The following is a 14,189-nucleotide window of genomic DNA, read 5'->3' as shown; positions in this document are numbered from 1 at the left end:
GAAAGAATAGAACCAAAGATCTTACTTGTTCCCTCTGAATCCTTCCCTGCGGACTGTGGCAAGGCCTTCGGACACTAAGGACTCAGCAATGTTTTCACCTGTTGTGTCTAAAATAAAAAGAAAGAAAAAAAATGTATTACCAACACTAGTCTACCGTAAAGTACTGTCTGAAAATTGCAAGGGTAAAAAGACAGGCAGGGCAACAGGTTCCTAGTGAGGTCCCATGAGTTAGAAAAAGGCAATGTTTTCCACATAATGACATGGCTTTATAATATAAATACAAAATAAAGTTAAAATTTTAAAAAGAAGCATAATTGTAGTTTAAGAAATGGCACTACACCTTTCCCCAGGTAGACCATGCCGTATTCCCTGTGCATATTCTTGTATTCCACTGTAAAGCACACTTCTTTGCCGATTAGCTTCTTCCGCAGGAACTCTCTGGCTTGGAAGGCCCATGGCTACAATGCAGACAAGAAAAGGTGACATTTGACTCATCAGTAGATGTCAGTATCAGTAGACGTAAACAAATAGTAAAGACATACTGGCTCAGGTACAAATCCAATCCTTTCTTTTGGATAAAACATGTTGGGGAACCACCTATAGCTTAAACTTCCTTTAACCTCCAAGGTTCACAGCCACAAGACCAGCATAAAGGTGTGTTGTATTGACATGAAAATAGCCACACTAATGCTGGCCGCTTCTTAAATATGTCACTGAAACAATTAAAAGTGTGTACTAACGCTATGTTCCTGATGCACATGCAAATGACTTGATTCCTTTGGTCAATGTCTGAGCAAGTGTGCACATTTCCTTTATGTGAGAAACCAGCCAAATCAGCAAATGCAGGTCCTTTAAATTTCTTTAAGCACATGACCTGCACTTACTCTTTAATACACTGACTCAGATTTTTCCACGATACACCATTATTGGTAACATACTGACACTGTTTCTGACAAGGCTGGCTAACTTGTTTTAGGATGCTTAACCTCTGAAAGCGTAGCTAACATAGATCATAATAAATCTATATCCAGCTCAAATTCATTGATCGGTAATTACCTGCTACTTGAGTTTACAATAGTGAATAGTCTTTTTTATGCAGAGTTAATAATGGTGCTTCAAGACTCAGTAACAAGTTTAATAAACCGGTAGCAGAATATATGGTAGTAATGTTTATGATAAATAAAATGATGAATATAAGAAGTATGATAGCCAACTGTTTAATTTACCTAGAATCACCTTAAAGCCTCGAGTTGAACTATTCCTGGAACTAGCACCAGTCTGTGCAGGGTCTGTGCACCACAGATATGTGTCAAACATAAATATAAACACAAACCAACAGAACCACTCACCTCGTCAGGGGTGTCCTTGCTCTCGGGCTGGCCCTGTGCGGCTCGGCGGGCCAAGGCCCCAGCTCGGATATTGCTGAGATTGATCTGACGCTCTGGGGGTGGGCCACCTCGAGGCTGACCCCGAACTATGATGGCACAGCCTGACAAAACCTGGCAAAGAAGACAATATAGATGGTCAGTTCGGTACGACAGAAGCAAAAGCACGAATATCGGTTAAAAACACCACAGATTCTGCTCTTAAACCATAATAATTTCACACACACAAAGATATGAATAAAATCTGTGGAATTATTAAAATTGGTGTGACATTAAATACAATTAGTCAGCAAAAGAGGAAATCAACAGTGTGGATGCTAATGTGCCTGTACAATTAACTGGAAAGGAGCTTCATACTACGTTACTATGGTGACTGTCATTCAACTGCAAGGCGAGATCAGCCCATGTGATGGCACAGATGATATATATTTTTTTAAAATAAAGATAACCTCCTGTCGGGTTTGACAACCATGGCATTTACACAAATCTGAGCAAACAACCTTTATCTGCTAACTCCCCGGGGTGTCTGCAGGAAGCATCACTGGGTGTTGTTGATCTAAGATCTGCTCTAGATAAATCAAATCAAAGGTGCTCCCACTAACCGACTCCACTCCCTACAGGTAAAGGCAAAACAGAGGTGTAGCTGTAATGAGTAAGAGACAGAGGGGGAAAAAAACGAACAACCCATTACTCTCTACACCCTGAATTTTCTGCCTGACTCACTGATCACCTTTCTCAAATAAACTCCTTCATTAAAAAAAAACAGTTGTTCAGACTTCCTTGTCGAGCATCATATTGCATCAACTTCTTTCAGTGTTTTCAAAGGCTGTTGTTGTGATTTGGTGCTATTTAAATAAATTGAATTGAAAGGCTTGGAAGCATCATTCTTTAATAGAGTGCAGAAATTCCAGATTGGAGGACAATCTTGATATCTTCATTATAAAATTGGACATTAGTTTTTTGTTTGTTTGTTTCAGTACGGAGGTCTGTATGGGCCACAAAGGGCAATATAAAACAACAACAACAACAACAACACTAACTTATTAATTTTGTCAGTTCATTCAAATGTTAAATGATTTCATTGAAACTGTCATCATGAAAGGTGCTTAAACGGATCTGTGTGTACCAATTATATATATGAAAATTGTTTTAAACAACAAAGTAAGATAGCAGAAGTGCCCAGGCTGAAACTGAAAATACACAAGAAAAAACTGACACTGAATAAAGTTTCCCATGACTCAACCAGCACCACCTAAAAATCACATTTCAGCGAGTTAACAGAATTTTTTCTTTCAAAAAGGCAGAAGACTGTGTCTACTAAGTAACTTTCAAGTCAAAGTATGCAACGTAATATAGGGAGAGAAAAATCTGTTAACTTCATCTACATGAAAAAAGGTCAAATTGCAATCTGGCCAGATCTTAAATAGCACAACCCTAAGCAACATATGGACAAACATTGGCTACACACAACCGAGATGAATGGCAGATTATAGGGGGCAAGAAAACTGCAGCTACGTGTCAGTTTTCTCTGGCTGTTTTTAACCAGCACACTGAGAAAATCCCCCGTCTGTGGCTTCAGCTGACGGGACACATCAGCCAGCTACAATGTTACAATGTCTGGAGCTCCACCGTTATTAACAGACACTTTGAAGCTAAAAGATGCCTCAGCGGATCCTGCAGGAAACCGTGACAAAACTCGAAACGGCAACTAGAGGACAAGAGTTTCTCAACTTAGTTTCTACGCTAGTCTGGGAAACATTGATTAAACTAGTTTAATCTGCGCTACTGCTCAACACAAAGCGGACAGTGTTTACAGACACAACGAACTTTGTTCATATAAGTAACCAGTTGCTTTAAAGTAAATATAAGTTAGCTATTGGCTAGCATAGCCGTTAGCTGAGAAACTAAACATCTGGTGTCGTTACAGCTCCCAAGTTACTAAAATGCAGTAGTCCGTAGGTAATTCGTCTATAAGAAAATGTGACTCAAACCAGTCAGTGAATTTTAAAATAACTTAATTCCAAAAACTTTGAATTTCTAAGCAAATAGTTTCCAGCTACTTATAGCTTACTATCAAGATAGCGACCATGCTAATGTTTCCTTCTGCTTACTAGCAGGCTAGCAGATTTAGTGGCGAATCGCCTAAGATTGTTATTTATACTTGTCAGCACCACAGTGTCAACAGATGCATTCAACAGATAGTATTATTTGTAACGTCAAATAAGATCACTTAAGGCTATATGAGTTTTATGAGCCTTTATTAGCCCTTGGGTCCCTGAGCTAACTAGCTGCCTCCCTACACTCACGCAGTGTGCACACATATTCACGTTAGGCTCTTTACCATCTTCACGATTCCTCTTTGCAGAGGAGGAGCCGAAGCAGAGGCTGTCTGAGCTGGTCCCGAAACAGATGCCATGTCCACCGGTTTGAGATTCAACGCCGTTAACGGGTAACCAGGCAAGTGAGCTGGGACTCTGAGGTGAGTGACTGTTCTAATGAAAGCCAAGAGAAAAAGGCTGAACACCGATCAACACACACGTTATACCGGAAACACACTTTGCCACGCACGTGAAAATCCTTCCGGGTCTGGAGACCAGCGTCAATGGGAGTTAATGGAGCTGCTTCTTGACCGCGTAAGCGACTTGAAATAAAGACTTCCGGTGCAAGAGGTACGACACGTCAGCACAGTGTTACCCCAGCTAATGCTGCCTTTAAGCCGTGTCGGAAAAACGTAAATTTCGTCACACACCCCCAAAGCGAAAAATACAATACATTAAAAGTTGGGCGATGGAAACAAAGAATGTGTACTATAAACAATAATAACAGTGAAATAACGCAGATATATTCACAAATTTTAGCTTTAGAGAGGCAAGACTGAGATGGCTTGGACATGTGCAGAGGAAGGATAGTGGATATACTGGAGAAAGGATATTGAATATGAAGCTGACAGGGAGGAGGAACAGAGGAAGACCAAAGAGAAGCTTTAATGACTGATCATGCAGATCTAGAGAGTGCTTTTCCATATGTAAACACTCTTCATTTTCATCATTGTCATGGTAGTTTGGGGCTTTAATGATTTCTTTCAACTGTTCTTTTTTTTCAGAGGGGAATGATTGTACAGCAAACATATTTAATGACTAAAATAAGAATTGGGTGTTTTGTTTAAACGTTAGAAAGGTTTCTTGGAGCTAATTCTAAACAACTGTAGATTTGAAGATCATCAGTTCAAACAGCTGTACATAAGTGAAAGTTACTTCGTTGTTTCACCACTTTGTCAAGGTCTGGAAGAAAACCTGGACTCTCACCCTTGGATGAAAGGAAGTTTGTTAGGATGTTCAGGAACATCCCACAAACCATCAAAGCTCAAGGCTGCCATGAACTGGAAACTGCTGGAACGCTAGGGTCACTGTCCACAGTGAGGCAAGTTTTAAACTTCCATGGACTGCATCGACCAAGAAAGGAGGCGCTGGTCCAAAATCAACACCTTCAAGCTTGACTGAAGTTTGCAGCTGCACACGTGGACAAGCCAAATGCCTTTTAGAGGAAAGTTTTACTGGTACATTGCACAAAGTGAATGAAGTAATGAAGAAGGAGGACCTTCAGATTCTTTAACTTTACCTCAATTCAAAATCTAGATGGGTGAAACTTGAACACATTTGGGTGTTCCAACAGGACAATTTTCCCAAACACATCAAAACTAGTTTTGGAATAAGTAATGCAGTCTAGCATTACGTTTCTGGAATGGCCGTCCCAAAGCTCCAGCTTCAACACAACTGAAAATCTGTGCTTAAACGTTGAGTCCATGTCAGGAAACCAACCAATTTGAATGAATTTGACCAATTCAGACAAGAAGTGTAGTCAAATATCCAGCCAGAATGTTGCCATTAGCTTGTTTGAGGGTGTATGTACATATTTAAGCCTGCATGTATAATTTTACTGTAAAGAAACTTGTACACTACATTATTGCTTTCTAAAGTTAAAGATGTAAGCTATACAATCACTTCACCCTGGAAAAAAGCAGTTCAAAGGAACCATTTAAAGCCCAGAATTACCATGACATTTATGCTCATGATGAGTGTGGATGACCACAGCTGTATTTTCCCTCTCAGTAACATGAATACTGGGCTATGCCGATGCATTGGTGTATATGTAGGCTGAGTTGTACTGACATGACAGCCTTTTTAAATAAATAAATAAAGGAGTATTATTTGAAAAAAAATACGGAGTAAATTAGAAATTATAATCTTCCCAACAGCGATGCTGACTCCATTATTTAAAATACTTTCAGCAGTCTGCAGGATGTGCAGGAGAGTAAAAAAGTGTCTTGAAGGTAAGTTTGTAACAGCTTTCAAGGTATTGCTAGAAACCTGGACAATAACCCCATTATTCTCACTTTTCAGTATATTTATAATTCATGCATTTACGTATAATTATATATTTCATGTAAAGGTTAGTCTCTGTTATGGGCTTTTTAAAACTCAAACTTAGTATTCAAGTTGGCAGGACAGTCATCCTACTCCATAGATAGATAGATAGATAGATAGATAGATAGATAGATAGATAGATAGATAGATAGATAGATAGACTATAGCGGTCCAAAGTCAGAATTGTTTAGGTAAGTAGTGTAAGTAGTGTGTGGTTATATTAATGTAAAATCCACATGAATGGGAGAAATTAACATTTCCGAACCTAACATTGCCTCAAAATCGGTCAGTGCTTACTTCCCCTGTCAGTGGTTTTAATGTTGTGTTTGATTCATGTATATCTGATTTCAATTTGTATTCATCTTCTTGTATGTCGTGTGTACATATATAGTACACATTTCACGTGAATTTTACGCGCTATAAATAGTATCACCAAGTCTTAAACCTGGTAGTCTTTACTGTTTTCACATGTTTGTATGTTCAGGTTAGTCCATCAGTGATTGCACGAAAGGTTTTTACTAGCTTGTTGACAGCTAAATATTGTGCAACACACACAGGAGTTCACCCAACCATGGAACATATAAAGATTCAGCTGGCTCATTGACAAAACAAAACAAAGAGGCAGGCCAGCGCCAGAACACTGTGTTGTTGCTCAACAAAACCTTAACTGTCGTTGTAACATGCTACAAGTTTCAGTGCCTTGGACAGCTGGTGACCGTTAAATTGGAGCTGCTACAAAACCTTTGGTGCTTCAAACCATTGTGAAATCAAACCCTTTGAACTGAATCAAATCATAGAATAGACAATCTAAAAATGCTTGTATTTTTGTTGTTATTTTTAATCGTTTATGTATATTACAAAAAAAATCAAATGTTATTGAGCATACTTTGATATGGCAAAGCTGCACAAGGTTTAAGGGGGAAAATCCAGCCTGCATTTTTTTTTATATTTATCATTTTCTGTGTCCGTGCTGCAGGACACAGAAGAAACCAAGCGCAAATTGGGGTACGCAAAATTTCTATTAAAACCTATTTTTAAAAAAAGATTAAAAAGGGATTTATTTTCGTTTGCATGAAGTTCGGTTTGGGGATCTATGAAAATATAAAAAAAATATCAAATCCTAATAATTAAAAAGTCGGGGGTTAGGTTGCGACTAAATGTTGAGAAACCTGGTTATGTGGAACATGAAGCATTGCAAGCATGACTTACCTTGCATAAAATGTGTGAATAACGCGTGTATTTTCCAAATTTAATCTGTTAAAAATATAACCAGCATTATTTTTTTTTAGTTCCGTCAAATAAAAAATACAATCAAATAAAATTAAGCATTTAAGACACATTTACACTTAATCCCATGTTAAGACAGACTCTTTCCTCTTTTACCCTGCTATCTGCGGCCATGTAACCGCATGCAGGATATCTAATAATGAGTAAAAAACCTTAAACAATCACCTCCATTCACAGAATGCGGGAACATTTACGATACTAAAATTCAAAAAGGTCAACATTCCTTGAATCGCGTTGCCATCTCGTAACAGGATGGAGGAAATTGACCATGGAAACGAGTTCGTTGCGCACACAGCTACTCGGTGCGCTTTGGAGAGGTTTTGGCAACCTTTTTACGCGGCTGAGTTTTTCACAGTTCTCAACGCTTCAGGACACAGTAAAGCAGTAAAGCACCAATACACAAGTTTTATACACAAGACAAAGGTCTATGGCATGTAACTAAAACGTATATATTGTCCGTAGCACTATTTAAGCGCTGAAACTCACCCCTTCCCCTGGCGAGCACATACTAAAATTTACGCACAACGAAAACGTGTTGCTGTCTTAACAACACAGCATAAGTTCTTTAATTATTCTCGTTTGGCACACACTGTATGTGCAGTAAAGTACTATAAATCAATGACCACGTTGACTCGCTGGTAATAAATAGAAACCGTCGCCCTGGTCGTTCTTTGTCTCGGTTGGCAAGGAGATGATGGTGTCCAAAAATGGCTGTCCTCTATCCAACCTGGCTGATTGTACACACAGTATTATTATCCTCTAACTCGTGGTTAATGTATAATTTGGGCCATATGGCATTTTAAAATCTAAGCCTTTATTTCGGTGGCACTTCGATCTGTGTGGACCCAACTAATGATTCAATTAGTCATTAAACAGACCAAAAGACGAGCCTCGTGTGGGTTTTCACATAGGCTAATATTTGCTCGTCAAATATTTCCCTTTGAAACGTTTACAACGTATTTTTATCTGCTGGCTGCCCAAGGAACATCTGTGAGGGTTGTTTTAGCCTCCCTCTTCTGCATAAAAAGAGGTCCCCCAATTGGCCCTTTCCTTGCGCCCATATAGGAGTCTATTTGTTCACGTTTTGAAAGAAAATGTAATAAAGAGACTTTGTGATGGATTTATGATTTATCAAAAGCACTTTACCATATGGCAGTCGTCATAGGAGCAGATTTCCAAATGTTTGTTTTATGAAAGGAGACCAGAGATCATTTTAATCTGAGCCACTTAACCTAGGAGAGGATGTTCAAGTCACGTGACCCACTAAAGTATGAGAAACACACTGATGTTGATTATGTAGTTTCTTTGAAAGAAGACACTTAGGTCTGTATTTTCGCTACATTAAGACGAGCCAAAGCAGAAAAGAGAAGAACTGAAGTGTGTTGCGCTTAAAACTGTATTGTCTAATTAAGACTGCAGGCAGCTACTGCGCAAAAGCAAGCTCTTTGAGTTCCCAAGCTTGGATATTACTCTTTTGTGTGTCAGCTGCTGGAGCAGTGCACGGGGTACTAGACATTAAAAACAGACTTAATCTATTTGTTTGTGACGCTTTAGATGATCATACATTGCCAAGAAATTTAGTAAAGTGCGCTCAGGTGGCATCAGCTTTGCCCAAGTGTGCAGTGTGTAATATCCCACTAGTAGATGGTGCAAAGATGCTGACATGATGTGGGGGTAGGTTATATCTGATTGGATATTTCACACTATGACATGTCTAGATGTTATTATAACAACAAAAACTGAGATCTAATTTTGGCTTGCTGGGACGCTTTGTGGGAAATTCTTCTACAAAATACATTTCCATCACTCACTTGGTCTTCCCCAGTCTGCATTTGCTTTTAAAATAGGCTGCTTGAAACGTTCTTTGTGAATCGCCGAAAAGGATCAGAATACAAGTGGTTTTAAAGCTAGGATATTGTTCTATGTCCTAAGATTCTGGCCGCTTAAACGCACCAACTTGAAGCACATGTCCAGCCTTTAACACCCACATTCTCTTTCAAAGCAGTAGACTATTTACATTTCAGGAATCAGATCACCACGTCATGTTGAGGTGTGCAGGTCTATAAATTGCTGCTGATGGGTGGGATTCCTCTCACTGTCACCAGACTGGTGTGGCGTTACCGCGACAATTTCATTACTTCTAATCTATCACATTCTTCACATTGCAGTCCCAGGTCTACCCCCCCCCTTCTCTGGAAAAAAGTTCTTATAGTTTTGACTTCAGTTTCATCATCAAGGCTGGGAGCAAGGAGAGATGTGCGGAACGAACACTGATCTGGAAAATAAAGGTTCATTTTCATTTTTTTTTAACCACTTATATATATTCAGACTGTTGTAAACATGGATTAGATATGAACCACAGTAAGACATTTTAGTCGACTCGTTGTATTCGGCTAATTAGAAAAAATAACAAATTTAGTATGTGTTGTGATAAGGTGGTGGAAGTGTCAACCAGTTAGGAGGAATGTTTCTCAACGGAAGACCTCTCCCACAACCCAAGAGACGAAAAATGATTCAGCTGGCCTTGGAGGGAATCCGTCCAAGCCAGATCTCCAGGATACTCAGGGTACGGTAGCCTAAATAGTGAGAGAGAAAAATGGATTTCGAAAAATAAGCTCACTTGCATCTTTAGGTGTCCAACGGGTGCGTCAGTAAGATCCTGAGCCGCTACCGGCGCACAGGACTCCTGGAACCCAAGACCATCGGTGGGAGCCGCCCCCGACTTCTCACCCCCGGTGTCATCTCCACGATCATCCAATGCAAAAGGGAAAATCCGACTATTTTTGCTTGGGAAATCCGAAAACGTCTCGCAGCGGCGCGGATATGCAAGGCCTCCAACGTCCCCAGCGTAAGTAAGATTAAAATTCAAATGTACTGTAACTACACTGAAAAGATTCCAGCACTTGATGGTGTTTTGTGCACACTGTGTTCTGCAAGGTGTCATCCATAAATAGGATTTTAAGAAAGATCCACTTGGACCGCGGACCATCGTGGATGGACCTCAACGCTGATGTCAGGGTTGAGCAGGGTAAGTAACTTGGTCCTTGGACAAGTCATTTATAACGGTTTAGGAAGACTATCGAGGTTGATCAGAATTTTTATCACTGAACATGACAATTTAACACATAAATGTATAAATATTAACTGCATGTAGTCTGCGTGTTTCCATATGTGCAGATTTGTATTCTCTGGCTCAAGAAGAAGCAAAGAAGTTTGAGAAGTTTGAGACAGAGTGCAGTAAAAAACAGAAATCCAAAGGTGTGCAGCACAGAATCCGCACCACCTTTACACCAGAGCAGAGCAGAGCACTTGAGCAAGGTGACTTAAAATCTCTTCAGCTATTTCAAACTAACACAATGCATAATTTTTAGACTGAGTAATAGTTAAAGAAGTATTTCTCTGTGTTGAATCAGAATTCTCTCGCAGCCAGTATGCTGATATGTACACAAGAGAGAAGCTATCTGCTGAAATTAAACTTCCAGAGGACACCATCAAGGTAGACTTTTCATCAATTTTAGCATCAAGAAATTCATATACATTTGAGCTGTCTGTTCCTGAGGTGTGGCTTCTGTCCCTCAAAGGTCTGGTTTTCTAACAGACGTGCTAAATGGAGGAGAGAAGCCAAGCAGAGAGGTAGTACGCAGAGTAAGTGTGAGTGTGTGTCTGTGTGTGGTGCACACATACTTGGGAGCTGAGTGTGGGTGGCAAGGATGTGATAAGAATATGTATAATTTGACCACTGGACCATAATAAATGGAGCTGGACACACTGGTAGTGGAAAGTCCTCCTGAACACATAATTCTTGCCTCATAGCTGTTAAAATGTGTTTCTTTGTAGCAGCTGAAGACTTTCAAAAGCAAAGTGACTTTGTTCATGTGAATCCAACAATGACACACAGCTTCACATCTCAACAGGTACAGTGCAAACCAGTGATATCTACTTTAAAGCCCTTAAAACATGCCACTGTGAATGTTTTTCCGAGCATAGTTTTCTGGCTAACTTTAAAATGCTAGGCAGTTTCCACATGAGATTTCTGTGTTTTTAAGTAACATTTTAACAAACGTCTGGTGACATAGTGATATTTAAACTTCGTTTATGTGGTTTTCAAGGCTACTGGAATGGCAAAAGTCAATGCTGACAGCTCCTCATACAGCACTGTTACAAGGAAGCTGCAAAATTGCTGCTTCTTCCCAACAGAAACAGGTGAGATCCAGGAAAACTGTCTTTGACCAAATCACTGTCTTTAATAATCTTTCTCTGTGTTTGATTATGAGGATTTTCATTACATTTAATTTTTATTCATGTTGATCGAGAGTATTTAAGAATGATGTTAAAGAAGCTGGAGATTAGCTTGATTGTAGTTTAGCTGAATATGATATAAAGGTCAGTGATGAGAGTACATGTTATAAAAAGTTTCATTCCCTCTGATGGGCTTGGGTTTGAATTTACTAAACTGCTAAAAATCTATTAAGAATCCAATGATCCTGATTATGAACTAATTTAAGGTTGCACAAAAAAGGTATTATTATAATATTTTCCCTCCTACCTGTCTGTTGGTCATCATGTAAAGTTGCCTGGACTTGCAGAATTCTTTTCTGCTTCACACCACCACCTATGAAGCCTTATGTTAAACATGTAATAAATTTATGTCGATTTCACGAGTCATTTGGGACTTGCAGTGATGGTAAACTATATTCAGTATATGTCTTTATTCATTTTAAATATGAACAATAGGGTAGGTGTAGGGTAAAGCCTGTCTGTTGGATCACAAGATCACTTAAAATCACTACTCTCAATTGTTCCTAAGTACATACTATCTTAATTTTATGCAATAACTTATCAGAAATTAAAGAAAATAATCTTTTCCCCCTTGACGTACAGGCGTGAGGAATTCTGAATGTCCGACATCCTCATTTCTCCATCTGCCGAGTGACATACAAAACACAGAAAAAACTCCTCTGGATCTCCATAGAGATGGATACACTTTCCCAGTGGTTCCCCACCACACAGACATGAGGAGAACCTGCCCTTTGGCAACAAAGACAGGGGGGCCAGACTGCCCCGTGATTCAACAGTGGAACCAGCAGGGAATGCCTTTTACCTGGAGTCAGTTTCAAACAAATGAGCAGTTTCTGTTGGTCCCGGATGTGAATCAGCATCTCTACATGGACTGATAGTGAGACCAGTGAATCAGCCGGAAGAGCTTTTGACTACTGCTTAATTCCTCGACTGAAGGGACACTTATAAACCAGTAGAGGGAGACAAAGTATGGACCTAACAATTTTGTCCTTTCCGCCCATTGCCTCTTAATTGCACTGCAGCTCGACTCATCACTTTTCCTTGAGTCTGTGCTGTTGGCACGCAATGTAATCTTTGATTGGTAAGATAATTAAATTAATTCACTAAACCCATTTGCAATGAAGCAAACTTAATGTGACTTTATAGCACCAGAAGGGATGAAAAAATAGATAAGATGAGGATGATAATAAACTCTTTCTTGGAAGCGATTTTTTTTTTATTGATAGCTATCGCCCAGCAACAAGGACAATAAAGCTAGGTTCAAGTTAAAGAGGGTAGAGTTTAGTACTGATAGAGATTATTAAGAGATACATTTTAATCTCATAGTATAATCTTTAATGAATACTTTGCTGTGCTCCTCAGTTATATATCAGTTTTAAAGACTTGTTGACTCCAACGTAAATGATTGCTCCATGGATCATTTAAGGTTACCACATGATGATATGGACGTTATCTCCTTTATATTGTTAGGCTTGACATTTGTGTCAGTGTAGGAGCATAAGGAACACATCCAAGATTTCAGTCCAGGAAAAGCCGGTGGGAGAATCCCTAAAAAACCCCTAAAGTTTAAATGCGACCTGATATCTGTTCCGCTCGGTATCACTTTTTACGACTGCAACAGGGCAGCGGCATTGAGTTCCTTTATATCCCTTTACTACAGTGAGGAGACAGTAAGTCTCTGAGTTTACTGATAATTGGTCAGCAGGGGAAAGATTGGGTTCAGAATACAAATAGCTTGGTCAGCAGCATGGAAGTGGCCTACTGGCGAAATGACCCCCACTGGAATATAACATCACGAAGCCAGATAGGTAAATGATATCTCCACGTTTGTGTTGTGACTGTTTCTGAAACATCCACCAATCTTGCATAAATTGAGGCAAGTTTTAGGATGACTGCATATGAATTTTTAACGGCAGGTACTGAACACATGTATTGAATTTACATGCAGTTTTCAAGCGTTTTTATGCTGATTTATGACACATTTCAAAGATCAATATCTCTAATATAAGACTTTTTTTTCAGCTCCAGTGATTTCTTTACAGTTTGTGCTTATATAGTAAAATATCCTATGGTTTTCTTACAAGATACAATACATTTTTATATGGATTGCGCCCATTGTGCCCTTGTGCTTCCCAACATTTTTGGTTGCTAGCATTTCCTCTTCTAAAATCTTCAGCTGTTTTAACCTTTTCTAGGTAGAGAAATGTATCCATGAATTCAGGTTCTCATAGATTACTTATCTACTGATATTTACTGTAAAATAAAACTAAATCCATTCTGACATCCTACAGTATTACAAAGTGAATAGTATGTAAAGTCTACAGCAGCAGGCATGCCCAATTCTTGTTACAAGGCTTTTAATCGGTATATGTGGTATTTTTTTTATCTGTTGTACTGCTTTTTTCCCCCTAAGCAATAAACCTGAATACTTAGTGCACTACTTTAAAAGCCTTCATATACTAATTTGACAGAAATATTAATCTTACATCTGGAGGATTCTCTGTATCTTATCTCATATTGAGCAACTAAAACTTTAGGAATTGCTGAAAAGCACATCCAAGTTCAACTGAACCTCACTCTAGTCTGGGATGTCCAAATTTGTTATCCAAATGTTCCTGACATGTTATTATTTATCTCCTTCCCTTGTTGTATGTATGACCCCCGTTGCTTTAGCCACTTAAGAGTATTTATTATACACTAGAATTTGCTTCTCTGACTGATATAAGGACCAAACTGCCAAAAGATGGAGTAAACAGACTCAGAGATGGTGTTTCTGGTATGTTCCTCGCAACAT

At 39.1% G+C, this 14,189-nt stretch overlaps 2 protein-coding genes across 4 annotated transcripts in view; one reads left to right on the top strand and one right to left on the bottom strand.

Annotated features, from left to right (window-relative positions):
- snd1 (staphylococcal nuclease and tudor domain containing 1) overlaps positions 1-3,944 on the bottom strand; it is a 182,258-nt gene extending 178,314 nt beyond the window's left edge. For both annotated transcript variants that reach the window (XM_003444948.5, XM_013271202.3), the window contains exons 1-4: positions 3,727-3,944; positions 1,350-1,499; positions 341-458; positions 26-107 (exon numbers count right to left, since the gene is read on the bottom strand). In XM_003444948.5, coding sequence (XP_003444996.1) covers positions 26-107; positions 341-458; positions 1,350-1,499; positions 3,727-3,801 — 425 coding nt within the window. In that variant the 5' untranslated portion in view covers positions 3,802-3,944. The remainder of the gene's footprint in view (positions 1-25; positions 108-340; positions 459-1,349; positions 1,500-3,726) is intronic.
- pax4 (paired box 4) lies at positions 3,941-14,127 on the top strand. 2 transcript variants are annotated; one of them, XM_005451610.4, is made up of 11 exons: positions 3,941-4,054; positions 9,265-9,384; positions 9,532-9,662; positions 9,729-9,944; positions 10,034-10,124; positions 10,274-10,414; positions 10,510-10,592; positions 10,678-10,741; positions 10,934-11,010; positions 11,206-11,299; positions 11,978-14,127. In XM_005451610.4, the coding sequence occupies exons 2-11, from the start codon at positions 9,351-9,353 to the stop codon at positions 12,268-12,270; spliced, it is 1,224 nt and encodes a 407-aa protein (XP_005451667.1). In that variant the 5' UTR covers positions 3,941-4,054; positions 9,265-9,350; the 3' UTR covers positions 12,271-14,127. The 2 variants fall into 2 exon arrangements, with proteins under 2 accessions (XP_005451667.1, XP_013126631.1); XM_013271177.3 differs by lacking the exon at positions 3,941-4,054 and having other exon boundaries at positions 4,091-9,384; positions 10,937-11,010.
- Positions 14,128-14,189: the final 62 nt, after the last annotated feature.

This window comes from Oreochromis niloticus, linkage group LG17 (assembly GCF_001858045.2).
Source record: "Oreochromis niloticus isolate F11D_XX linkage group LG17, O_niloticus_UMD_NMBU, whole genome shotgun sequence".
NCBI lineage: Eukaryota > Metazoa > Chordata > Actinopteri > Cichliformes > Cichlidae > Oreochromis > Oreochromis niloticus.
This window is presented reverse-complemented; position numbering and strand designations above follow the sequence as displayed.